The 24,693-nt window shown below is 47.6% G+C and overlaps 1 protein-coding gene across 9 annotated transcripts in view; it reads right to left on the bottom strand.

The window, feature by feature from the left end:
* Positions 1-19,624, bottom strand: part of BRPF3 (bromodomain and PHD finger containing 3) — a 39,078-nt gene extending 19,454 nt beyond the window's left edge. For 3 of the 9 annotated variants that reach the window (XM_025206050.1, XM_006025255.3, XM_025206053.1), the window contains exons 1-7: positions 19,561-19,622; positions 9,175-10,577; positions 7,780-7,936; positions 6,063-6,194; positions 4,042-4,170; positions 3,313-3,625; positions 1,415-1,684 (exon numbers count right to left, since the gene is read on the bottom strand). In XM_025206050.1, coding sequence (XP_025061835.1) covers positions 1,415-1,684; positions 3,313-3,625; positions 4,042-4,170; positions 6,063-6,194; positions 7,780-7,936; positions 9,175-10,577; positions 19,561-19,602 — 2,446 coding nt within the window. In that variant the 5' untranslated portion in view covers positions 19,603-19,622. Of the gene's footprint in view, positions 1-1,414; positions 1,685-3,312; positions 3,626-4,041; positions 4,171-6,062; positions 6,195-7,779; positions 7,937-9,174; positions 10,892-16,270; positions 16,288-19,560 lie in introns of those variants that run through there. The other 6 variants (XR_003094432.1, XM_025206054.1, XM_014520674.2 and 3 more) reach the window with 5 other exon arrangements.
* Positions 19,625-24,693: the final 5,069 nt, after the last annotated feature.

The following is a 24,693-nucleotide window of genomic DNA, read 5'->3' as shown; positions in this document are numbered from 1 at the left end:
AAAATATTGGGGGCCAGCTGGTTCAAGCCCACCTTGCAGAGAGTTGGCAGCAAATTGCCTGCCAAATATGTCTGTAACAAGCCGCTCCAAATCCATGTCACTGCTGTGCTCGTGACCCTTTTGAACAGGAGGCCCAGATCACAAGGATCCTGCCTTACTCTGCTCCACACACTATGAATTCTTGGTCTGTGATATATAGTGTCTATATGGCACTGCATAGGCATAGAGGGCACTCTGTATCATCACCTGCTAGTACATACTCAACAAACGCTGACACATGCATAGCCCAGCTATGAGAGGGCTCATGCTCTGTAACCAGGGCTGCCACATGCCTCACTAGTAACACACAATTTGGGTTGGTCTAATAAAAGATATCAAATTCACCCAAGGAACCTTGCCTGCCTAGTAACACACCCTTATTTCTTAATTTCTAAATGGAATCCTACTGCAGGTTACTGATAATAGTCCTGGAGGCTGAAGCACCCCATTTCAGTGCAAAGGCAAAATACCATATTTACTCCTATACCACATACCTTTCCCCCAAAAAAATAGCCCACCAAAACCGTGTCTTAAGAATGGAAGCTGGTTTGTGTGCCACAAGAGAAGCATGGAGACAGTGTAAAGACTGCCAAGTGTTCTGCCTCTCTTCCCTCGCTCCAGGGCCAACACTCAACAGGGGCAGAATCCAGTTTTAACCCTCTTACAGCCACTGCCAAGCTGGCAATAGCTTTTGGCTGAGCAGGCTAAGGGCGAGTGAACTGCTGAGTGAGCCACTCCATGCAGTCAACTTTCAGTCATGACTCTGGAAAAATCTTTCTTTCTTCTTTCTGCCTCCTAAAACCAAGGTGTGTCTTAGTACAAATAAGGAGGGGATGCCAGTTTCCCAACACCTCCTCCCTCCACCACACCTCATGCCTGCCTTTGGGAGAACCCCTGCTGGGGAGGTTCCTTCTCTATGATGTTTCAGGCGTGGACTCTCCACTTAATCTGCTGACAATGTCACTTAGCACCACTTCTGAAGGTGCTTATACGACATGCACAACTGAGGGCACTGGAATGGGATCCCAGACTCGCTTCCCTTTATGCTATGGATTAGCATTGCTTTTGGCTTCCAACCTGACCACATTTCCCCTTGGAGCCGAGGTTGGAGGCATGTAACCCCATGCCTGATTCCAATTTCCACACAACAGGAAGGTTTGAGAAGTCCTACGTGCCCTTAACAACCTGCTCCCTGTTGTTTTAAACACTGCTTGTTAGATATGACATCTCTTCTGCTACAATAAAGGTCTGGCTGTTCAGCATTCTAGTGCAAAGAGGAATAACTCTATTGCACATTCAGTCTGCTGCACACACCCCTGCCTGTCCAACCTGCAGGGCTCTCCCTTTCCCTTGGTGACTTGCTGAAAACTCTCACCTTTCTCCCCGTCATCATCCTGTTCTCCCCTCAGTACTCTGTCAAGCCCTTCCTCCCGTGGTGCGGACTCTCCATTCGGCATGGTCTTGTTCTGTTGCTGGGCCAGCTTCTGCCGGATGGAGTTGATCTCGCGTCTCAGGAGCCGAATGCGTCGGGTTCTGGCACCGCTGGACCTCATGGTGCTCACCATGTCCAGCTTCTCCAGCAGCTCCTTCAGCTGTGCCTCCAGGGAAAGGTGAGCCCGATTCTCAGGGACAAGGATGTTATCCACTGCAGCAAGAAGAGAGGTGAACCAAGATTATTGACCCCTTATGTCATCAAGGAGCAAGCTTTTGGAGGAGGAAATTCTGCAGTACTGAAGCTCAGTCACCCCAGGTCACACCCACATGCGAGTCTGCAACATGCAAACCCTGAAGGATTTCAGGATTCTCAGCCTTAGATGCCAAGAGGGCGGCAGCCACTGGGAAGCACATCACAGACAGAGGGCACATCTAGGCTGTGGCCTGGTGCTGTCAAGGCTACCACTGAATAGCATGCCTCCCCTCTCCTGTTCCCACTCCCACACACCCTGCCTGAAAAGACAGCAATACTGGTGCTTCGGGGCATTCTTCACCACTGCCCTCCAGGCCTCTCTCTCCAATGTGCTTGAGAGTGGTCACTTGAGATGCCCCTGGAGCAGCTTCCCTGTCATATTTCCAGGCATGATAGGCAGACAAGGGTGGGCAGGGCAGGGGTGCACATCAGCAGCAGCAGCCACATAAGCATCAAGGATGTAGCACAGCTATAACCAGGGAGTTCCAAAGAAAGGAGGTGCAGTGGCCTAGAATAAGTTTGGCCATGTCATTCAGCATTGTTGCAAACAAACACTCACAGACACAGATGCAGGTAGTTTGGGGAACAGAAGCAGTTGCATACTCCCCAAATAAAGGTCCTCCTGAGAGTATTTTTGGATTTTGATAAGATTTTGGCAGGAGTCAAGACACCACCAACATTGACACCATCTCCCCCATAAAGAATTCCTTCCCTTCCCCTACCTCACCTTAATAACAAGCCAATTCTTTGATTTATGCTCATTATGTCCTGTGCAGTTCTAGGAGAGGGTTAAAAATCTGCAGCGCATTTATCCTGGATTGTCTGCAGCAGTTGTGACCCGAGAAAATCACAGAAACTAAGAGACAGATCCCACTGCACTCCCAGACTACAATGAACTGCCAAGGGATATAAGGGATCTTTCTTGAAGACATGAAATATATCACCTCATATCAGGGAGTAAAAGGAGACTGGGGCAGAAAATCTGAGTGCACGACAATCTGATCCTGCATGAAGTCAATTTTTCAAGGCCCTTTAAAACTACCCAGGTTCTAGTACTACTGCAGTATACAGAGTCCACAGCAACTAGCAAGCCCTTGGTCTGATGAGACTTGGAAGAGGTGGAGTCAATGTCTGGCTCTGCCATGAACCTTCTGTGTGACCTTGGACTTAATCTTTCTGGGTCCCAGCTTCCCACCCGGAAAAGGGGGATTAAAAATACCTCCTGGGCTCATAGTAGTGTTGCAAAAGGGAAATTCTTTAATGTCAGATACAAAGAGCCAGTGTTCTCTCATGAGAGTTCGGGGCTATGTTTTCAGAAGGTTTCAGCATCAAAGTCAGGACCAGATTTTCCAGTGTGCCCAGGAGCTCCCATTGTGACACTTTCCAAAGATCCTGGGCTCTTTTAAATGCCTTGAGATGTTCAAAGGCTGGGAGCTGTGTCAGACAGGTGAGGCCAAATCTTACACCTTTTGAATGGTGGATTCAGAACAATGGCTGAGTGACAGCTGGGCCTAGACACAGAGTTAGGACATGACATTTCCTGGACTGCTAACTAATCCAAAAACACACAAGTAAGGGGGACTCACCATCCTCCCAGGAAAAGCGGTAAAAGTCTTCTGTTTTGGGCGACTCAGGCAGGTGAATCCCCACTTCAGTGTCAAAGCCAATGTTTTCAGCCTGCCGTCGCGCATGGCGCAATATCGCTCCTCCAAGGTCTCTGAGCCGGACAGCTGCTCGGTGGAAAATGGTGTCTTTAGCATTATACCTCATGCAGTTGGTAACTATAAGGTTAAAGTCTTCCTCAAACTCATCCAAGGTTCGGTACAGGTGGGACTCCAGCTTCCGCCTCATGGTGGAAAAATCCATTGGTTTGGAAATGAATTCCAGGTAATCTGGAACCTAAACATATAAAACCTGTACAATTACAAAAACCATTTACTAGCCAACTAGAGCGCATCCATCACAAGCACTCTTCATGTCCTTCCCACCCGCAGAGGGAGGACAGCGCCATCAATCCACTTCTGTTCCACCCAGTTAAACCAGACCTGTCCTGACTGCAGAATGGTATTACTTCACTGAGGCACTCTAGTAGGCTTCCAGTAAACAATGCCCTGTCTTGGCCAGCTAGGATAGTGCCACTTGGAGAAATTCCTTACTAAATGCCAGTGTTGGACAAAAGAAGGAATGAGTTTCTACACAGAGGTGCCCTGGTTTTGTCATCCACACCATGAGGGCTTCTCCCTTCCTCCCAGCGATGCCCCACCAAAACCTCAGCTCCACCCCCACCAAACTGCACTTCTTGGAAAGATACTTGCCTCATTCAGGTTAACGGGCTCTGCAAAGATCTGAGCAGGATCCTTCTCCTGTAGCAGGTCCAAGGTTGTACGCAGCAGTACGTTGAAAGGAGTCAGCTGTAACTCCATAGCAGCTTGCTGAATTTTGACCTGAGGATGGGAGAAAGGAATAATTCACAGACATCCAAGAGGAGGACAGCTTGGGCATTACCCAATCCCCTCTCTAGTGCTTCTTTTGAACTTGAGTCATTGCCCCTTGCATTTACTATTCACTGGACATAATGGATGGAGAGCAGATAATGCAGCAGGGAAGTTTCTGCCCCACTGGCAACAAGGGCCAGGACTAGAACGCAGAGCCTGCTCCGTTTCAGTGCAGCAGCCTTCTCACTGAGCCACATACCCTCACAACTTGACGTCACGTTATCTTCTTCTCTTGGCTGTCCAGGGAGACGGCTTCAAAGGAAGCATTGGAAAGAGGCCTAGATAATGTCTGGCTTGTGATACAGCAGCTAGAGCACCGTATTTGGGAAGACTGAGACACACAGGTTCAAACCCCCCCACACGAGGCACCGGGCTGTAGGGTAGTGTAATAGATTGATGGTCAACCCAATATCCACTTACTTGTTCCTGTTTGAGTTTCTAGGACCTGGGTCCCCAGTTTCCTGGGCAGTGCCCTAACCACTCAGTTATAGGAACTAAAGCAGAGGGAGGCCCCTTCCTCCTCCAGTATCTAACATCCATTAGTTACTGCTTTTTGTCCAGCTTCATTTTTGTGACTCGTATGCATTTACACACCCACAATGGGTGCCTATATGTGGCAGGATACATTCACAGCCAGTGTGTAGCCAACTGCACATGTCCAGTCTAAGTGCACACATTTATGCATCCACAGTTTAAGGATAACAGAATCACAACCTGTGCATAAGTGCCAAAAACACCACTCACCGCTGAAAAGCTGCTATTTAAATACACAAAGGAAAACAGAATCATGCCTTATGGCCTCCATGATAACAACAATGAATTTAAACAAAGGTCAAACAGGTGGCATGCTATATACCTACAAGTTGGGTTGGGAAACAGCTTCAGCTAGATGTGTTTCTCTGAGATAAATTTTCCTTTCTAAACGGCACTGGGGTTTCAGCTAGCTTGGCTAGACTTAGGTAACTGTGACACGGATACATCAAGATAGTGAAAGCAAAAAGAAACAACATCTAGGGATGATTTATGACTGCATTAGAAGCAGGATCAGACCAAAACTTTAAGTCAGGTACAATGCAAGCAGCAGATGAACACTGATGGCACCATCAGACAGGCTCAATCTAAAAATATATGAAGTCCAGTCAGCTGTCTCTAGAAAGGATCCCCAACTGGACAGCCTAGTAAGCATAGTAAATAATATTGATGCCAGAATGGAACGTGTGAGAGAAATACGATCACACAACTCAGTGCAAGCTGGAAAAAAATACAAAGACCAAAGGGAAAACTTTCTAGTTATTAAGTGAGCTAAGTTTACCTCTTCTCAAAAATCACCCAAAGAGGACAAGTCACAGGAAGCTAGGGCTTACCAAATGAAGAGGAGATGGGTGGTTTAGGATCATTCTTAGAGTGATGGTTATCAAAATGCAGTAATAAATATTAACAGAGATCCTGTTTCGATTGTGTAAGCACCGGGTCCATGCCCAAAACTGAATTAGAAGCGGGGTTGAAGTCAGGATTAAAATGCACAGGTAGTTATGTAAGGAAGCTGGCAGCCTTTGCAGCACGCTGCTGGGCTCCAGTCCATGCCACTAGTCAGCTGTTGCTCAGTGCAAACCACTGAGGGTCTGCTCTACAGAGGTGCTGAACACCAGCACCTCCTCTCTTTGACATCAATAGGAGTTGTGGATGCTCAGAGGCTCAGAAAATCACACCTTGTGAAAAAGAGAGATTCAGTAAAGGTGCAGTGGTTTTGTTCCTCTGCCAGGATGGAGCAGCTGCAGGTGGCAAGGGACACCAGACTCTAGGGTAGCATAATGAAGTGACTCAGCCCTAGATCCACCTACCTGTTCCCGTTTGAGTTTCTCCCTCTTACGGATCAGCTCAATAAGCAACCGTGCCCTCTCCAAGTCGTGCCGCAGTTTCTGCCAATACTTCAGTTCCTCCTTCACTGCACTGGTCTTCTCATCCTGCTCCTTCTGCACAAGGAAACATGGGAATGAGAGGACTTACACATAAAGGCTTCTTGTGTTTTCTATGCTTTCCAAGTGTTTACCCTGCACTGCTCCCACACCTTGCTCATGTTTACTTCCACATTTATCTACACTGTAGAATGGTCTGTGCTGAAACACTGTAACTACCTACCTCTCACCATGTTAAAAAAAAGTCTGATCTTGTCCATATGGGCAGATCTAAGCCATACTATAACCTCATTCCAGAAGTATGCTCTAGCCCATGTTCACTCTCATTAACTCCTTCCATATCAAAGTTAATTAGAGCTGACATGGGGGACTCACTGTGTTAAATGCTGTACTTAGAAAGGGAAGATTCATACCCCGAAGAGTTTACAGTCTACACAGACTAGATAAGACAGCATGAGAAAAAGGAACTATTATCTCCTCTTTTACAAATAAGAAACCAAGCCACCAAGAGCAAGTGCCTTCCCCAGAATCAGAGCCAGAGATGGGAGATGAACTTAAATATCTGAAGTCTCACTCCAGTGCCTTGATCATATAGGTATCTTTCCTCCTCTTAATCCCTGTATATTGATTTTCAAGCGGATATATAGATAGACTCGTGTATAAATGCTTGCCTATAACTATCAATCAAGGACAAACCTAAACTCTTTCATGAAAGAAATAGTGGTGATTTATAAATATAGTGTCTTTAACCCAGAAGCATTAATTTACACATACTACCTGCTGTAAGCTGCTAAATTAATATATCAAATAAATGTTGTACTCTCCACACTCTACATTAATTAGCATAAGATAATTTTGTACTAATCACCCAGAGGAGACTGCATGCAAATTCAAGTCTGTGATTTTAACTCAACATGGGAAAAAATATATGTGCACAATATGCACAATGCACACCAATAGGTTAGTTGCAAGGATTAGTAATTCTACTGCATAGGGAAATAATTTCAGTTCACTACCTCACCAGCTATCTCTGTTCCAGAATGCAAACACTGCTGAGTGCCACATCAGTCCAGAAGAGAAAGCAAAAGAGGACTATATCTGGAGACTGTTTATATGGTGCCATGTAAACGTGAATGGGAGGAACTGAATGTGAGGCTGAGGGAAGAATTACCCAAACCAAATCTTGGCCAGGACTCTAGAGCCAACACCCATTTTCTTGAGAATGACATGTCGAATGACCACTGTTAGTCAGGACCTTGGTTTTATAAATCATCTAAGGGATTAACCCACCCCACTCCACTTCTTTTGGCATAGTGGATGTCGCATTCAAGTACCAACCTGACCTGACCCCTTGTGCACGCTATCCGAAGGCAAGAAAGGTTTAGAAAGAGAAAGCACTCATTCTTCACTGTGACACATTTTAAAGGATGGTTTGCTTGCCCTTTCCAAATCCCAAATTCAATAACTAGAACTCATTACCTAGCTGCCCCCTACAAGAGTTCAAACTCAGATCACCTCTTCCCAGCCCATCCACCCTGCTTCCCTTTCCATTAACCTCAAGCTTACTCCCTTCCCCACGCACATTTCTCTTTTCTCCCACACTATTGCAGCACAGGGCACAGTGCTGAACAGCAAGCAGTACCTGCTCTGCATTTCTTTGGGACTGTAAGTGAGAGTGCAGGCGCCGTATGAGAGGCACACCATTCCTCGACTGGCGTTTCAGCAGCCAGTAGTTGTGCAGCCGCTGCATAAACTGGTTCTTCCTCTGGAGTGAGAGCCCACTGCAGATCTTATTCAACCTAAGGGCAAGAAAAAAGGTTCAGTGAGCAGACTATCCCACACAACAAAGCAATCATCAGATTCTGTTGACCATGGTGACACATTAGATCTCCTGCTGCAGCTCAACTGCACAATTTTGCAAAGTTGTGTCAAGGCACAGTAAGATCCATGCTCTTAACTTGTGCCAGTCCATGCCAATCTGGGGTCTGTCACCTGTGAGGTTATCCCTCTCTACCTTTTGCTATTTTAACATCAGCTCTGCTGGAGGTTCTCACCAAAGCAGGTATCCCACCACCAGTTCTTCTCAACGAGAGCAATTAACTTCAAACTCATTTCAATGTCAGTAACTTTACCGAGGTCATTCAAGTTTGACATTTTGAAGGTTGGAAATCTAGGAAAGAAACGCAACTGGAATCCAAGGAAAAAATGTGTTAACCCCTTCACAACACTGGGTGTGTCTAAGTGGTATCTTGGCAGCAGTTTTGGAAAGAAAATCTATTAAAATATCAGGTGCATCCAGCTGCATGTTCCAAGATGTCCTATGAAAATAAAGCAACATTTAAATCTTCATGCACCTGATCTGCCAGAAATATACTAAGCCAAATTCAAAGTTGTTCAGGACAATGGGGGAATTTTTTGAGCATGTCATTTTATGACATCAGGAATCAAAATACAGTAGTTCTTTATCATACAGAAGCTGCCATTCACCTGATGACTTGTAACCTTGCCCAAAACTATTTTCAAACATGGTCACCATACAACATGAACATCCCCTGTAATGATACTGTCTACCTGATACAGATCACCTGAGAGCAGATACTAGTTTACTACACAGTTGGGGAATTGTTCTGAGGGTGTGCAGTTTAGAGGGAAGACAGATGGTGGACTTGGTGCTCAACATACAAGCCCTATCCCAGTGACACTCAGATCATAGCTCCTGAGATACAAGGCACTCTTCAACTTAAAATCTCTGGCTGTTTGCCAGAAATGTTATCAATTTTCTTCTCTTAGTGCATGCACATAAATTTAGTAAACACTGCAGAGGCCAACTGGTCCCCTGTTGGACTGTACAGTACTGCACTTGGTTTCTTTTTTCTGCAATAGAGTGTGCTAGTCAAAATTCACCTGACAGCCTGCATCTTGTTGTGGCTCTTTGGTTAACACAGATGGCTCCTGTGGATTCAGCCCCTGTCAGGACTTGGGTCTCACTGCCCTACTCAGTCCCCGATGACCAAAGAGCTTCTGCCCCACCACTCACCGGTAAGAAGGGATTTGTGTGACCATCACCAGTGGCACAGATGAGCGTCCATCTGTCAGGTCACCACCTTCCTTTTTGATCTTCTGTTTCAACTTCACTTTGTTCTTCTTCAGAGATCCCTTGGGGGGCCCAGTGCTGCCCTCCTCCTCTCTTTCCTCCTTCATAATGTCCTCCTCCCCCTCACTGGTAGCAGCTGGAGACCCTTTTTTCAGTGTCCCAGGTGGGGAATGAGCCTCACAATAAGCAGTCTTACGCACCGTGAAAGTCGTGCCGTTGACACTGGTCTCTCTCATGGGCTCAATCTTCATGAAGAGACCAGCACGCTGGGCACAGGTGACATGGAAGGCAGTGTAGCAGTTCACCTTGTGGCACTGGATGGCAGCTCCCATGCCTTTTTGCTTGCAGATGTAGCAAGTGAGTTTCCAGCGAGCGGGTGGGATGTTGTCGATCCCCTCGATGGGCTCCAGGAACACAGTGTTCGCAAAGCAGACCTCTGGGATCCAGATGGCACAAACAACATGGGCCCAGTGGCCATCGCTGGTCTGCTTGAAGGCTCCGCCTTTGTTTGGACAAAGAACACAATCAACTGGGCGGGAAGGGGACTGAAGGCAACAGCGGCAAAGCCACTGGCCCTCGGGGATGTAGGGCACACCGTAACACTCCTGGTGCACGGCCAAGTTACAGATGTCACAGAACAGGATGACGTTACTGTTGTGACACTCATCGTCCATGCAGACGCAGCAGAAGGCGTCCTCATCAATAAGGGACTGCTGAGCCCCGTTGTTGCGGCTCTCTAAATAGGACTCCTTCTCCAGTCGATCCACTAGCAGCTCAAAAGTGTCAGCAGAAACTGACCCATAGCCATCCTCCATCCTCTTCTGGTTGACCATTTCCAGCCAAGCCAGATCCTCCTCATCCATGTCATACTCCACGTCTGCATCGAGGTCCTCAGGAGGTTTCTCAATGTACCGGTAGTATGCTGCAGGCAGGGGAGGAGCATCAGGCTGGCTGAAGGAGTCCATCACCCGGAAGCTGGGCTGGGGTAAGTGTAAAGATGTCCCTGGTGCATGTTTGGAACATGACTCCTTCTTTTTGCCTTTAGATGGCGCTTTCTTAGACTTCGATGGGAACAGGGGCTGCTCACTGTTTTCTTTGTTGCTGTTGCACTCTGTGATGTCCTGGGCTGTCAGCTCATCCTCTGTGATGATCTTCAGAGGATCATAGATGCTGATACGATGAAGACGTCCATCAATGTCAACCTCTACAATCCGCTGGGCCTGGGCATATGTCAGAGTCTCTCGGGTGGGTGAGCATTTCAAGCTGTAGGGCGAAGGAGAGCGTCTCCCCTCGAGGTTCTGCCGGGACCTCCTCCGAGGTTTCCTCATAGCTGCAACCCAGAAAATCTGTAATACAACCCAGGCAGAATGAAGTTTAAGACAGCAGCACAGATAAACATGAGTAGCAGATTCAAAATCTTACTCTGAACTAGGGAGTGCAACCTTTCCACTAAAGACACAATTGCAGACTTGCTAAAGTACTGGAAGTCCTTCCACCTTCTTTAAGTTCAAGAGGTACACATGCATCAATAGGTATTTTTTTTATTATTATTATTATTATTTCCAGTAGCTCACACAATGTGCTGGGTGTCTTCCAAACTTAAGAGAAGGCACTGTTCCTACCTGGTAAATCACAATGCTGTTTTTATTCACTAGATGTTTCAATATTTCCAGAGTCTAGTAGAAAAAACAGGTAAGCATTCTACAGAAGAGTATTAAATACCTGTACCTGAAAGTAAAATCCCACTGCTGATCAAATGCACCATGGGATTTGCAGATATCTGGCTATCAAGGGGAAGCAGTCTTTTGTCAATGGTGGCAATGCCTATTTTACAAGACTAAGGTTGCAACTGCCATTCCAACGTGGCCTTTATACAACCCTTTTCAAGAAGTCCACCAAAGCAGTGAACTCAGACATGGGCCCAGAGAGCTGTGCTAGGCATTTTCTCAAGAAAATGGTGTGCAATCACATACGGAGACGTTTGAAAGAGATTTATCTGGCCAAGTGCTGCCTGAAGTGGTCTAATAATTCTGGGGCTACAAACAGATATTGTATTTATCCCAGGAGAAACTACTGTATCTAGGGACAAAGTGGGATCATTCAGACGTCCGTGTCGGTTGTCCTTGGACAAAGCCTAAAAATGTGCATGGGATAAGAAGTGCTAACAGTTTGTTCCAGGACATCAGAAAGTGTGTCTAAACGATTATCCCAGGACTGCATCGTTGAATCAATGGCAGAAAAGTGTGTTCAGCCACTCGCTAAACTCTGAATGGAAGGGCAATGTGTGCACACACCAAAGCCAGGACATTTCTGTTCTGGGATAAACACAGGCACAAATTGTCCTAGGACAAATGCAATGTCTCTTCCTAGTCTGGGACATTTCCAGGTATCTGCCTAAAGGATTGGTATTGAAGTAGGTTGGGGACATTGCATGCCTTCATGGCATAGCATGCCTTCTTGCTGCACTCTAAGAATCCAATTTTATATACTGTAATAATAATTGTATGTGGATGCAAAACTTCACAATGGGCAATTGTTTTGAACATTCAAAGCAGTAAATTAATAAATAAAGCATGCATGGCTGTAGAAATAGCTCCAAGCAGGAGAGTGCAACATCCACACACAGCATAGGGATTGATGACGACTGTTGTCTTTTCATTCGTCATGGCTCTCTTTTGTGTCAAGGGAAACATGAAAGGAATTTTCTCGGTCTTCCACCCAGTCCAAATAACCGCTCCCTCCGAGATCTGGAGATTCCTTCTACAGAAGGTCCCTAACTACATCTGCGCAGGCCAGGCCTCGGGTCTGCGCAGAAGTAGTTAGGGATCTTCTGTAAGGGCTGGATGTTTTTAAATCTGCGGGCCCCGATGCCCTCCACCCACAGGTGTTGAGAGAGCTGGCAGGGGTCATTGCTGTGCCCTTGGCTCGGCTGTACAAGTGTTGGTGGTCCATGGGCCAGGTGCCCGGAGATTGGAAACCAGCTAATGTGGTCCCCATTTATAAGAAAGGGAGAAAGGAGGACCCAGGAAACTGTAGGCCCATAAGCCTCACATCGGTCTTGGGGAAAATCCTTGAAATAATTATCAAGGAGCACATCTGTGGGGGGCCTGCAGGGGAGATCATGCCCAGGGGAAATCAACATGGGTTCATCAAAGGCAGGTCCTGCCTGACCAACCTGATTGCCTTTTATGACCAGGTAACTAAATCCCTGGATGATGGTGTCGCTGTGGACGTAGTTTTTCTGGACTTTAAGAAGACCTTTGACACTGTCTCTCACCCCATTCTCATTAATAAATTGAGCGACTGTGGCGTTGATGCCTACACAGTTGGATGGGTCACTAACTGGCTGATGAGGTGCACCCGGAGAGTGGTGGTGGATGGGTCATACTCAACCTGGTGGGATGTGAATAGTGGGGTCCCCCAAGCCTCGGTCCTGGGGCCTACACTGTTCAACATCTTCATCAGCGACTTGGACGAGGGGGTGGAAAACACAGTGTCCAAGTTTGCTGATGACACCAAGATGTGGGGAGAGGTAGGCACACTTGAAGGGAGAGAGAGGCTGCAATTAGATTTAGACAGACTTCAGAAGTGGGCGGATGATAATAGAATGGGCTTCACAGAAAGGGATCTTGGAGTCATTACTGACTCCAAGATGAACATGAGCCGCCAATGCCAGACCGCAGCCAGCAAAGCCAACCGCACCTTGTCATGCATCCAAAGATGCATCTCAAGCCGGTCCAGAGAGGTGATACTCCCCCTCTACGCAACACTGGTCAGGCCACAATTGGAGTACTGCGTCCACTTCTGGGCACCGCACTTGAAGAAGGATGTGGTCTGCCTTGAGAGGGTCCAGAGGAGGGTCACCTGCTTGGTTGGAGGGCAACAGGGCACGCCCTATGAGGAGAGGCTGAGGGACCTGAACCTGTTCAGCCTCAGCAAGCGGAGGCTGAGGTGGGATTTGGTGGCTGCCTACAAACTCGTTAGGGGAGATCAGCAGCAAATAGGAAGGGTCCTATTCCCCCCAGCAGCACCTGGGGTGACGAGGAACAATGGCCAGAAGCTGCTGGAGAATAGGTTCAGGTTAGAGATTAGGAGGCACTATTTCACTGTTAGGGTGGCTAGGATCTGGAACCAACTTCCTAGGGAAGTGGTCCTCGCTCCTACCTTGGGTAAATTCAAAAAGAAGTTGGACAAACACCTGTCTGGAGTCGTGTGATCCCAGCGTGTGCTCCTGCCAGTGGCGAGGGGGCAGACTAGATGATCTGTTCAGGTCCCTTCTGACCCCAAACTACTATGAAACTATGAGAGCATCACTGGTTTCTAATGGCAAAAGTAGCTTTGATCTGCAAATCAACCTGAATCAGTAATAAACCCAATTCACAAGTCTAGTGAAGATATTAGCTTCGGTGAGGTCAAGAGTGGATAGAAACTGGACAGACAGAAAGAAATGACTAGTGAGTGAGATTGGGAGAAAGGGACATGGAAATCACTAAGGCTGGGCAAAGACGGAGTTATCTTTAAAAGTAAGTTTTATTCTATGCTGCATGTTCTCTTCACACAGCTGAGCTGGTATTTTAGAGCAGTGGTTCTCAACCTCTTTTAGACTCAAGGCACCCCTCATTAGACTTAAGGGACCTGTCAGAAAATGCCAGCTCTTAGCTTTCACTCAAATTTTGACTACAGAAAAATAATAGAGCAACTCTTTTGTTGCAAAAAATTCAGAAAGATGAAAGCAAGTTAGAATGCTTTTAACACTATAGGCTCCTATTTAAAATCTCTGGGTTTATCCTGTGAATCATATTTGCACATCTAATAGTGCTTACATTACATGGCACCTTGGAGCACCCTTGAAATAATCTCAACCCCCACAGGGTGCTAAAGCACCCTGGTTGAGAAACATTGCTCTAGCATGAAGGTCTTATGGTAGCTGTTGGAAAGTTAGCACTACACTTGGAGAAATCTGAATCCACTTTAATTTAAAAAGCCTTTGTACCTTGACTATATGACACAACTGAGCCAAGGCAGTGAAAAACCAGTCTGTCTCACTTTCCCCGTGAAAAGCGTTCCCCAGACAGCACGCCAGAGAAAATGGTATATTATTAGATATGCTGGTGCTTTCAAACATATGGCATGAGCTAAACAGAGCCCGAGGAAGAATGCAGCAATGTTGTGGGCCAAGCATGAGGACAACGCATCTCCTCCTTCTGATATTTGCCAGGGTCTACAAAGAAATTAAATGAGCGTGTGGCAGAGCACCAGTGGGGTGCCCGCCACTTTAGGACTATCACAGGCTCTGGGGGAGCCTGTTTTGGGGAGCAGCAGGGAAAAGCCTTCCCTGCTAAACATGGCAAGGGGAAGGTGGGTGGCAGGGCAACTTCAGTGCTCTCCCACTTTACGACCTGGATCTGGCAGCAAGCAGGTGCAGCCCCAGCCCTGATGCATGGCCATTTTAAGTCCCAGGCCAGGAGGGCTGGAGACAAATAGTTTTGCTGCCAGACACCATGGAAGCAACATCTCCCGGAGGAGCTGCTGCTCCGAGAACATCTCGGAGGCAAGGGTGAGGCTATGGGGAAGGAGGAGGCCTCACTGGTCCTGGGCATGACCGAAAACTATACCCTGCTGGGATAGGGAGGCCTGGTGGTCCTCCTTGTGGCAGGGCAGGACCACTTAAATGCCAGAACCGAGGGCCTCCCTGGTGTAAGGTGGGTTGGGGCACCTGAACTCCTGCCCCCACCACCTGGTGGGTTACAGGTTTAACATCAGAGGGAGTAGTGGGGCCAGGGATGTCCATAGGGGACACCTGAGCAAGACCCTGAAGGGGTGTAGTGGAGGCCAGGTGAGCTTTGAGAAGCACCTCAACATCTCCCGGAGGAGCTGCTGCTCCGAGAACATCTCGGAGGCAAGGGTGAGGCTATGGGGAAGGAGGAGGCCTCACTGGTCCTGGGCATGACCGAAAACTATACCCTGCTGGGATAGGGAGGCCTGGTGGTCCTCCTTGTGGCAGGGCAGGACCACTTAAATGCCAGAACCGAGGGCCTCCCTGGTGTAAGGTGGGTTGGGGCACCTGAACTCCTGCCCCCACCACCTGGTGGGTTACAGGTTTAACATCAGAGGGAGTAGTGGGGCCAGGGATGTCCATAGGGGACACCTGAGCAAGACCCTGAAGGGGTGTAGTGGAGGCCAGGTGAGCTTTGAGAAGCACCTGAGCCTGAAGGGGTAGAAGACCCCATAAGAGGAGCAGTTGATGCCTTGGTGAGAAGGCATGAGTTGTGCACCAGGCACACTGACAAGTGTCACCTGAGCCTGCAGGGGTGTTTGACCTCAGAGTACGGGGTGGAGTACAGAGTAGCAGTGGTGAAGCCCTGAGAGCGAGGGGCATATGTTAGGGACCTGTGGGCAGGGGTTTGAGTGGAGGCCCTGCTACCATGGGGGCTGGAGTTAGGTCTAGGTAAGCCTCCAGGCATCTGAGGCCATAGCTGGACCAGAGGCTGATTGAAGGGTGGCAGAGGAGGAGAACCAGGGGGCGAGCCATCGCCCTCTGGATAGAGAGCAGGAGCAGGGAGTTACCTGGCTATGAAACCAGGGGCAGAGTCAGCACAGCATTTTGTGAACTGCCCAATGCTCGCTAAGATGAGGGTAGCAGGAGATGCCCAAAAGACTGTTTGCTTGCTGGCCAGGGAGTGAAGAGTAGCAAGCCTGAAGCAAGCCTTCAGGAGATGGTGGGATGAGTACGGTCCCCTGGAGAGAAGGGTTGGTACCACAAAGGGCAGTATCAAAGAGACTGGGTGAGAGCCAGTGGAGCATCAGAGGCCTCAGTGAGAAGGAGGTGGTATGAGTGTGGCCCTAGCAGGGCAGAAAGAAACAGACTCAATACTGTGATGAGTTGAACCTGGCCACGGGCTGGAGCTTAGCATAGCTGTGAGCAACATCTGCGAGGCATGGGACACATGTAGGGATGCTCGGAGCATGTACATTTGGCCCTTGTCAACAGGGCAGTTGAAAGGCAGCCTCCCGGCTAATTAACAACTCAATAACTTACAATCCAGGTGTGGCAGGAAAACAGGCCGGCGGCATTGCCCAAAGACAGGTGGGTGGGTGGTACTGTGCTGGTCGGGGAGTTCCCACTTGTCACAGAGAGACACAGGCTAGGTTTTATTTCCAACCTCAAGCAATATGCTGGTGGTAGATAGTGAAGGGAAAGATTGTGCTACAGCGAAGAAAATTAATATCCTTTCCAACACCCTTCAAACAACAAATGGAACATTTAGGGGGGTAGAAAAAGCCGAAAAGAGTGGAATTTTGGGGCCAGAGGTTCCATGTCACTTTGGAGTTGGGGCAGCTAGAGAAGGGTAAGACGCTGCACTGTCCGCAAGTGGAATAGGTTGGAAGAGAGGTGGGAAATGGATACGGAGGGAAAGCTAATAGGAAGCCAGGGAACAACCTGTGAGGAGAGCAAGGACAAAAAAATAAGCTGTGGGAAGAAATGGGCCAAAGCACATGAAGCAGCAGGCCAAAGAAGAGAGTGACAGCAGGGTGTGAAACCAAAGTTCAAAAGCCTCCTGAGATGATATGCGCACTTACTGCTTATCACTTGTCTCAGAGAGGGTGTATTAAGGGTTGAACTGCTGCCTCACCCATGGGTTTTTTTGAATTACATACATTCAGCCCTTCCTAGAAAACTTGCAGCCATGAAAAACCATTACAACCAATTGTTTGTATTAATACACTGCATCCCTCCGGGTCTATAAAACTCATGGGTGCTGCAAAACCCTCACAAGACAAGAATAAGAAAGAACTTGCAGGCTTGGGTCCTACAACAGTAGTGAATTAGCTCTGGTAATTAGCAATCAAGATCCAGCTCTAAAGTATAACCGGTGAAGGATCATAAAATGCACCCAAGGTTCAGGGGTAAATTTTCAAGGGGGGAGGCCTCCCTTTGTACAGACTCAATTTGCACCCATAACAATAACTGGCAGGTGCTAATACAAAGGCCTGTAACTATCATTCCTACAGCGGCAATTCACTTCAGCCCCCACCTGCAACAGAGCCCATGCGTTTCAACACCTTGCACTTAAAGCACTACTAGGCACTTGATCAACAGGTAGTAAAGAAGCCAATTTCGCACGTCCTGAGTCTGTCTCAGTCTGTGAAATAACAGACTTTTCAAATAAAATAAGGCAACCCTGCTGGAGGGATACAAGCCAACAAGCTGTTCACTACAAAAGGACCCAGGAAGGAAAGCAGTCACTGTAAATATCAGGCCTAAGAAAAGCAAGTTGTTAGATGCTTTTTAAAGCAGAGGCAGATTCCAGAGAAAGCGACTGCCACAGCCTAGTACCTGTAACAGTAAGAGCTAAGTCACCCACTGACCTGAAACACAAAGGTGGGATATGCTTGCTGAGACAATCTGCATATTGCCTGGGAAAACTGCAATTTAGGAAGGGAGCTAACAAAGGGATCAAATGAGGCAGTAAGAAAAGGGAGGTCCAAGAAAAGAGACAAGGTATTCTTACTCAACTTCCTTCCCAGCTCATCACAGTAAACCAGGTGTTGGCAACCTAGGCCCACAGGCCAGATTTAGCCCACAAAGAGGTTGGATCCAGCCTAGGGGGGACTGGGCATCACCCAGGCTAGTGAAGAGTGAAGCATGGCTCACACAAGGGAGAATAAAGATGTCCGAGGCATAAGTGATGGGGCAGCCTGTGAAAACTGAAGCTGGCCTCAGGTTTGTAGAAACTGAATTAAATTCTACTACTCAGGTGAACTAACAGAGGTGGCCCTACATTCCTAAGACGCCTTTGAAAAATGTATGCATGCACCCTAACCAGGGCAAGTCTCTACTGAAGTCACTGTAACTAGTACATTTGGGGATAGAAAATAAAGCTGTTTAGATGCTTTTTCGAAGGAAAGACATTTAGACAGTTAGATTTCAGGGCCAGCATGTACCACAGGCTAGGACCTGCTGTAGCAAAAGCTAAGTCACTCACTAACACGAAACACACAGGTGAGATGTGTGTTGTCTTACTGACACAATCACATTGCCAGAAATTATGCAAGCAGGGTCTCTACCATAGCAACAGGCTGCCATAAAACAAGCGACTTACAAAACACAATTATTTAATATGATGCAGAAACACTGAAAACATTACTGCAGCTGCTGCCAATGAGAGCTGAATGGCAGGGTCAGGGAGAACCACTAGTCTCAGAAGGGACATTGTGGCTGTCCCGATGTTCAGACCCTATCTCCACAATGTTAACAAATCTCCAAAACAAATGGCTTGAAATATGTCTGCGCAAACACCGTAGTTTTCTGCACACTTAAACGCTGCCATTCTACGAATTCTTCTAGGCACCATGCTTACGTGTAAAACACTTCTCATGGTAGCCCAAAAGAGCATTCCTGACAGCAGACACACACGTTGAAATACAGACTACGCTTGATTTCAGCAGAACTAAATACTACACATTTTGGGCTGTTCTGGTTTGGTTGCGATGTGGACAAGGCCACCAGTGTAACAACACAAAGGTTCACACAGTCCTCCACTCGCTGTCCCCACACTGCACTGGCAAGTTTTCAAAAATCTCCCGTCGTCCACTGCTTCTGGGTACTGTGCCAGGAACCGTGGGACAGGTTCCTAGAGAGCAACACAACCAAACAAAATAGCACGGCTCTTACATATGCACTGGACCAGCTGGTTCTTTCCTACCTGGTTTTGGGGAGCAGTTTGATTCTCTAGCCTGCAACACTTCAATGACACAAATGGGTCCTCCAGTCTAAGGGCAAAATGCTGCCCTGATTTACCTTCATGCTGTATGTATGCTTCCAGAATTTCAATATTATTTTCCAACACCCTCCCATCTTCAACACCCTCTATTATATTCCACTCCTTTCCAATGATGCCCAGCCCTTCCCTTTGCATCCTATGTTCTGTCAGACGTCCTTCCCAAGCTGGTATGCATCACTTCTTCCTAAACCCTACCCCAATGAAGTCAAGTCACATTTCCCTGGTGCCTCTCTGGAGATCTCCCTCTGTACTGGTAATTAAAGCACCTTTTTCCCAGTACCAACAGACCACTATGCCTTTGCCAATCGATTTTCAATGCCATCCAGCTTCAAACTTTGCCTAATGGACCTCCAGAACTCACTTAACTTCCAGAGTAACAAGGCAACCAACCTTCCAAGTTTGCTTAGCCACTGTAAACGTCCACATTCCTCCCTCTCATCACAAGGTCAGACTCTTTCTTTGGCAATATACTTGTGCCAGCAACCTACATTCCAGCCACCTGTCCCACTTCCACCCGCCAAAGCCAGACGCTGCACCCTCTTACCCGTAAGAGCTGCCAGGGGAAGGTGTAAGTCAGCTCCTCCATCACCACTGAGCAGAGCTGGAAGAAAGCCACTGACACTTGAATGGGTGGTGGTTTGGGATTTTTTAATTGCATAAAGTGGCATCTGCCTTGTTTTGTGGGTACAACTGGATTGGTTTACATGGAAGGAACAGAGGTGGTTTAAAAGCAGGTGGCTGGGAATGAGAGCCCCTTGGGAAGTAGCAGAGAATCCCACAGGGAATGCAGCGAGGGTTAAAGCAGTCAGGTACCATCTGGGTGGAAGTACCTTGGGGAATAGCAGCATGCCAGGGGAATAGTGCTCTAGACTTTGTGACCTGCCCTGGAGGTTCTTATCTGAACACCTGTTTCCTCCAGTAATTGTCTATGGTTGGTCAAAAAGGCTGGGCCACAGTCTCCTGGGCTGAGGATGCAGAAGACTGCAGGCAGATAAAGTATGAGAGACCAAACAAGAAAATATCACACACTGATTAAACTAAGGCCAAGTAGTAAAAGTTTGGGTCCTTTGATTTCACTAGCCCATTCTCAGTGAACAAGATGTGAGGAGCAGGATTCATGCTGCTGAATGCAAGGCTAAAATGTTAAAACTATCCATGGTATAATAAAGACAGAGCCCCTTGCTTTTTTGCATGTGAAGTCTGGATGATACTACAAGACCATCTGGGATACATTTGACTCCAGCTAGGTATTTGGTTCAGCATGAAAAAGCTCTCAGGGAAGAGGCACAGACATGATTATTCCATTTGACATCAGACAGAAGTGACCCAGTGCTCCATCTGACTGCCCATGTGCAACTCATGTGAGCCTCAGGATGCAGCCTAACATGGGGTTAGGGGTGGTGCACAGGTCACTCCACATTGATGAAGCAGCTCAGTCTGCAATGACTAGGTTCTTCATTGCAGTGACACAGGAACCTGCAAACCTGATGGTGCTTGGTGATTTCAATAGCCACATAAATAGCAATTCCTCTGGTTCATCCCAACGTTACACAGCTGCCAGGGGACTGAACGATGTAGTTGCAGTTCCCACTCTTAAAGGAGGGCGCACTGTTTTCGACCCCTACAACCAGATTCAGAGAAAGAAGAACAGACTTGACTTTTGTCATGGGCCTGCCTCTGTCTCCTTCAATCTGAGGCTTGGTACACCTCTTTCACTGGAGCTCAGCCTCAGAAGTGGAGGCAAAACATGAAAGGCAGACAACTTGGATATCAGAGGCAGGAGCTCTAAGCAGACTGCGCCATGTGAAATTTCTCCAATTACATATTGTGACTGTGCTAAGGATTTTTCACTTTCACCACACCATCCACGAAACTTTGTTCAAATTTACAGTTTTGCTGTTTAGCCAGTGAACCCTTCAGTGGGTTGCTGAGTTGTTTCTGTTATGATATTTTCATGTTAACTTTGCAGACAGAATTGTTCATTTGAACTGTGCTGTACCATGTCTGGCAAATACATTTTGTCTTTTCTAACTGAGTTCCAGCCAGGATCACTTACTAAGAGGTGCTGGGACAGCTTCACAACATGAACTGCAAGTTGGACTCCTGTCCTTTCTGGCAAGTGAACATGAGTGGAAAAATCCTAGGCCCTAGGTCTGCTGTGGGTCAAAATATCAATGTTTCACTACAGGGGCAGGTTCAAGCAGTTCTTCAAAAATGACTTTTTGCAAATAAATTCTTAATGCAAACACTCTGGCTGACAGGACTGACTATCCCCTCTCTCATTTTTAAGGAAGTTTTAATTCAGAAGACTGCGATGAGGCAAATCTAGCTATTATTCTATTCTTCACATCCCAGAAATCCTGTTGCTGGCCTGGGCAAAGGATAAGAAATTGCACTAACTGCTGGGCAAAAGATGAAACAGCCATGCAGATGCAGGTGGCCCTAAGGTTTCTTAGTTCATTTGTGGACATTAGCAGGGGTGGAAGAAGTTGCTTTTGTGTGGCTCCATGCCTGATGTTCTGCGAACCCAAAGGATAGTCATGCTGCAAACAGGTTTCCTTAAGTCTGGCTTTTGGGGTGGTATAAGGGTCGATGTTGCCACCTCTCTTGTTCACTGTGCCTAAAATACCTCTCGCAGAGGATTAGTGAGTATTCAGTACACAGATGACACTCAGACCTATGCCTCCATCATGACTGATCCAGCCAGAGCTGTGAAATAAACTGTCCAGAGCCAAGATGAATGGGTGCTTGAATAAAAGCTAGATGGCTGTGACTCAATCCAGACAAAAGTGAGATAATGCTGCTGGCCTAAGGGAAGCAGCTGGAATTGTTGGAATTTATGTTAGTGCTGGTCACTGAGAGCACACAAGCAACATTTGCAAAATAGGTGTATAATTTGAGGTTGCTGTGAGATCCTGGGCTGCTCAGATAGCTGATGTAACCAAGAGTATTTTTCCATCTACAAACTTTTCTGTCCAAAATGAACTTGGCCGCAATTTTCCCATGCTTTTCTTACCTAAAGAAAAGATCAGTATAATGTTCTCTCCAGGGGGCTGCTGCTTGGGAACTTTCAGACACTAAAGCTGACGTAGAATGTAGTTGCCCATTTAATAAGCCAAGTTGCATGACAGCAGCACACTAGATAGAGCAGTATTCCCTCATCAGACTTTGCTTCCAGTAAGCATCCAGGTGGAATTCAAGGTGTGGGTTTTAGCTTTTAACATCCTGAATGGTTTGGGATCTGGTTACCTGAGAAGCTGCCTCTCACCCCAGACGTACTGCCACAGATGAGAGCAGCAGAAGCGAGACGTGCTTATGCTGCAGCTCCTTCAATACAATCAAGGAGTTCCTGGCAGGGTGCTCTAGGAGTTCTCACAGTTGTCATTTGTCAACATTTTTAACACACCAGCTATGCCTACATCACATCCCCAAGGAGCTCAAGCATGCCCCACCTCCCCACTCCCACAGCAACCTGGAAGTGTGGCCTCAGAGCTGCTCTGGGCCCACCTCCTACCCCAACCACTCTCCAGGTCTCTGTCCCCAGCATGCTCAAGAACAGCTGCCCTCAGAGTGTCTTCACTGCCACATCTCCAGGTTTGGCATGCGAGAGTAGGAGTAGCTGGGTGGGGTATGCTTGAGAGACTAGAGCAGCGGGAACATGGTGTGGGCACCCCTACTTTAAACACCCTGGCCCCTCTCTTTTCCCTCTCCTCAGTGGCAGTGTAGGAGAGCGTGGGATGACTACGAGTTGTGGAAAGCCCCTTGTTTATGTTTGCTGTGATTTAGAAATTGTTTTTCCCCCCCAAGGCATCAGGTAAACACCAGAATCCTATCTTTTGTCAACACAAATAAATAAATAAATGCCACAAAACAAAAACCCTATCTTACACTGACAATTAACACCAGCCATGCTCCTGCCCACGTGATCCTACTTCTTCCACAAGGCCCACGAACCCCTGGCTGCTTGTATGCCTGCCAGGCTGCCGTGTCCACAACTCTGCTCCTTTCCACAGGCAAAACACACAGCATTTTCGGACAACTTGGACCCTTCTGCCCTCATATGTCTGCTGAAGTATACAATGAGCTGTCAGGGCTCAGCAGAGGCACAATACAGCTACAGTTTGTCAGTGGCTTTAGCAAGCTTTAGCAAGCCTCCTTGGGTTTTCAGCACGGGATGTACCCACTAATGATACAGTGCGTGCAATGGGGTTCTTAGCACGGGATGTACTCACTAATGATACAGTGCGTGCAATGGGGTTTTTAGCACGGGATGTACTCACTAATGATACAGTGCGTGCAATGGGGTTTTTAGCACGGGACGTACCCACTAATGGTAAGGTGTGCAATGGGATTTTTAGCACGGGATATACCAACTAATGATACAGTGGGTGCAATGGGGTTTTTAGCACGGGATATACCCACTAATGGTAATGTGTGCAATGGGGTTTTTAGCATGGGATGTACCCACTAATGATAAAGTGCGTGCAATGGGGTTCTTAGCACGGGATGTACCCACTAATGATACAGTGCGTGCAATGGGGTTTTTAGCATGGGACGTACCCACTAATGGTAAGGCGTGCAATGGGGTTTTTAGCACGGGATATACCCACTAATGGTAAGGTGTAAATGGGGTTTTTAGCATGGGATATACCAACTAATGATACAGTGCGTGCAATGCGGTTTTTAGCACGGGATATACCCACTAATGGTAAGGTGTAAATGGGGTTTTTAGCATGGGATATACCAACTAATGATACAGTGCGTGCAATGCGGTTTTTAGCACGGGATATACCCACTAATGGTAAGGTGTAAATGGGGTTTTTAGCATGGGATATACCAACTAATGATACAGTGCGTGCAATGCGGTTTTTAGCACGGGATATACCCACTAATGGTAAGGTGACAGTGCGTGCAATGGGGTTTTTAGCACGGGATATACCAACTAATGATACAGTGCGTGCAATGGGGTTTTTTGCACGGGATGTACCCACTAATGGTAATGTGTGCAATGGGGTTTTTAGCACAGGATATACCCATTAAAGATACAGTGCGTGCAATGGGTTTTTTTGCATGGGATGTACCCACTAATGGTAATGCATGCCAATGGGGTTTTTAGCACAGGATACACCCGCTAATGACATAGTGCATGCAATGAGCTGAGTCCAGCCTTGATAAAGGGGGCTAAGGAATCAGGCAAGTAACTGTTGAGATAGTAAAATATAGCAGAGCGGGGCGGTGTCAAGCCTCAGCAAGGGATGGTGCGTGTAGCCAGAAAAACAGAAATGCATGCTAGGATTGGGCCAGGCGTTAACACGGGGGATCTCTGCTACGCCGATGGAAACCAGGGGCCGGCCTCATTGCTGGTGTCCAGGCTCCACATTAGGGATGGTCATGAGCTGCGCCTGGCGCTCCCCCAGGACACCTGCTTGCAGGTGGGGACGGTGCACGCCACCAGGCTGCCTGTTAGGCCTCAGGACAGAAATGACACCGGGGAGACGCGCAAGATGGCATGAGCAATGAGTTGCATGGGGTCTCAGCAAAGGCCCATCCAGGCAGCATGGAGAGAGAGCAGGGTCAAGGGGAGGCATCACCAGCTGCAGGCCCCTGCCCAGCGAGCTTCCCCCACCCCCCCCACCGGCCCTGCAATGAGCGGTGTCAGGCCTCAGCGCAGATTGGC

Source organism: Alligator sinensis, unplaced genomic scaffold (assembly GCF_000455745.1).
Source record: "Alligator sinensis unplaced genomic scaffold, ASM45574v1 scaffold872_3, whole genome shotgun sequence".
NCBI classification, from domain to species: domain Eukaryota; kingdom Metazoa; phylum Chordata; order Crocodylia; family Alligatoridae; genus Alligator; species Alligator sinensis.
Note: the sequence above shows the minus strand (reverse complement) of the source record. Positions and strands in the feature narration are given on the sequence as shown.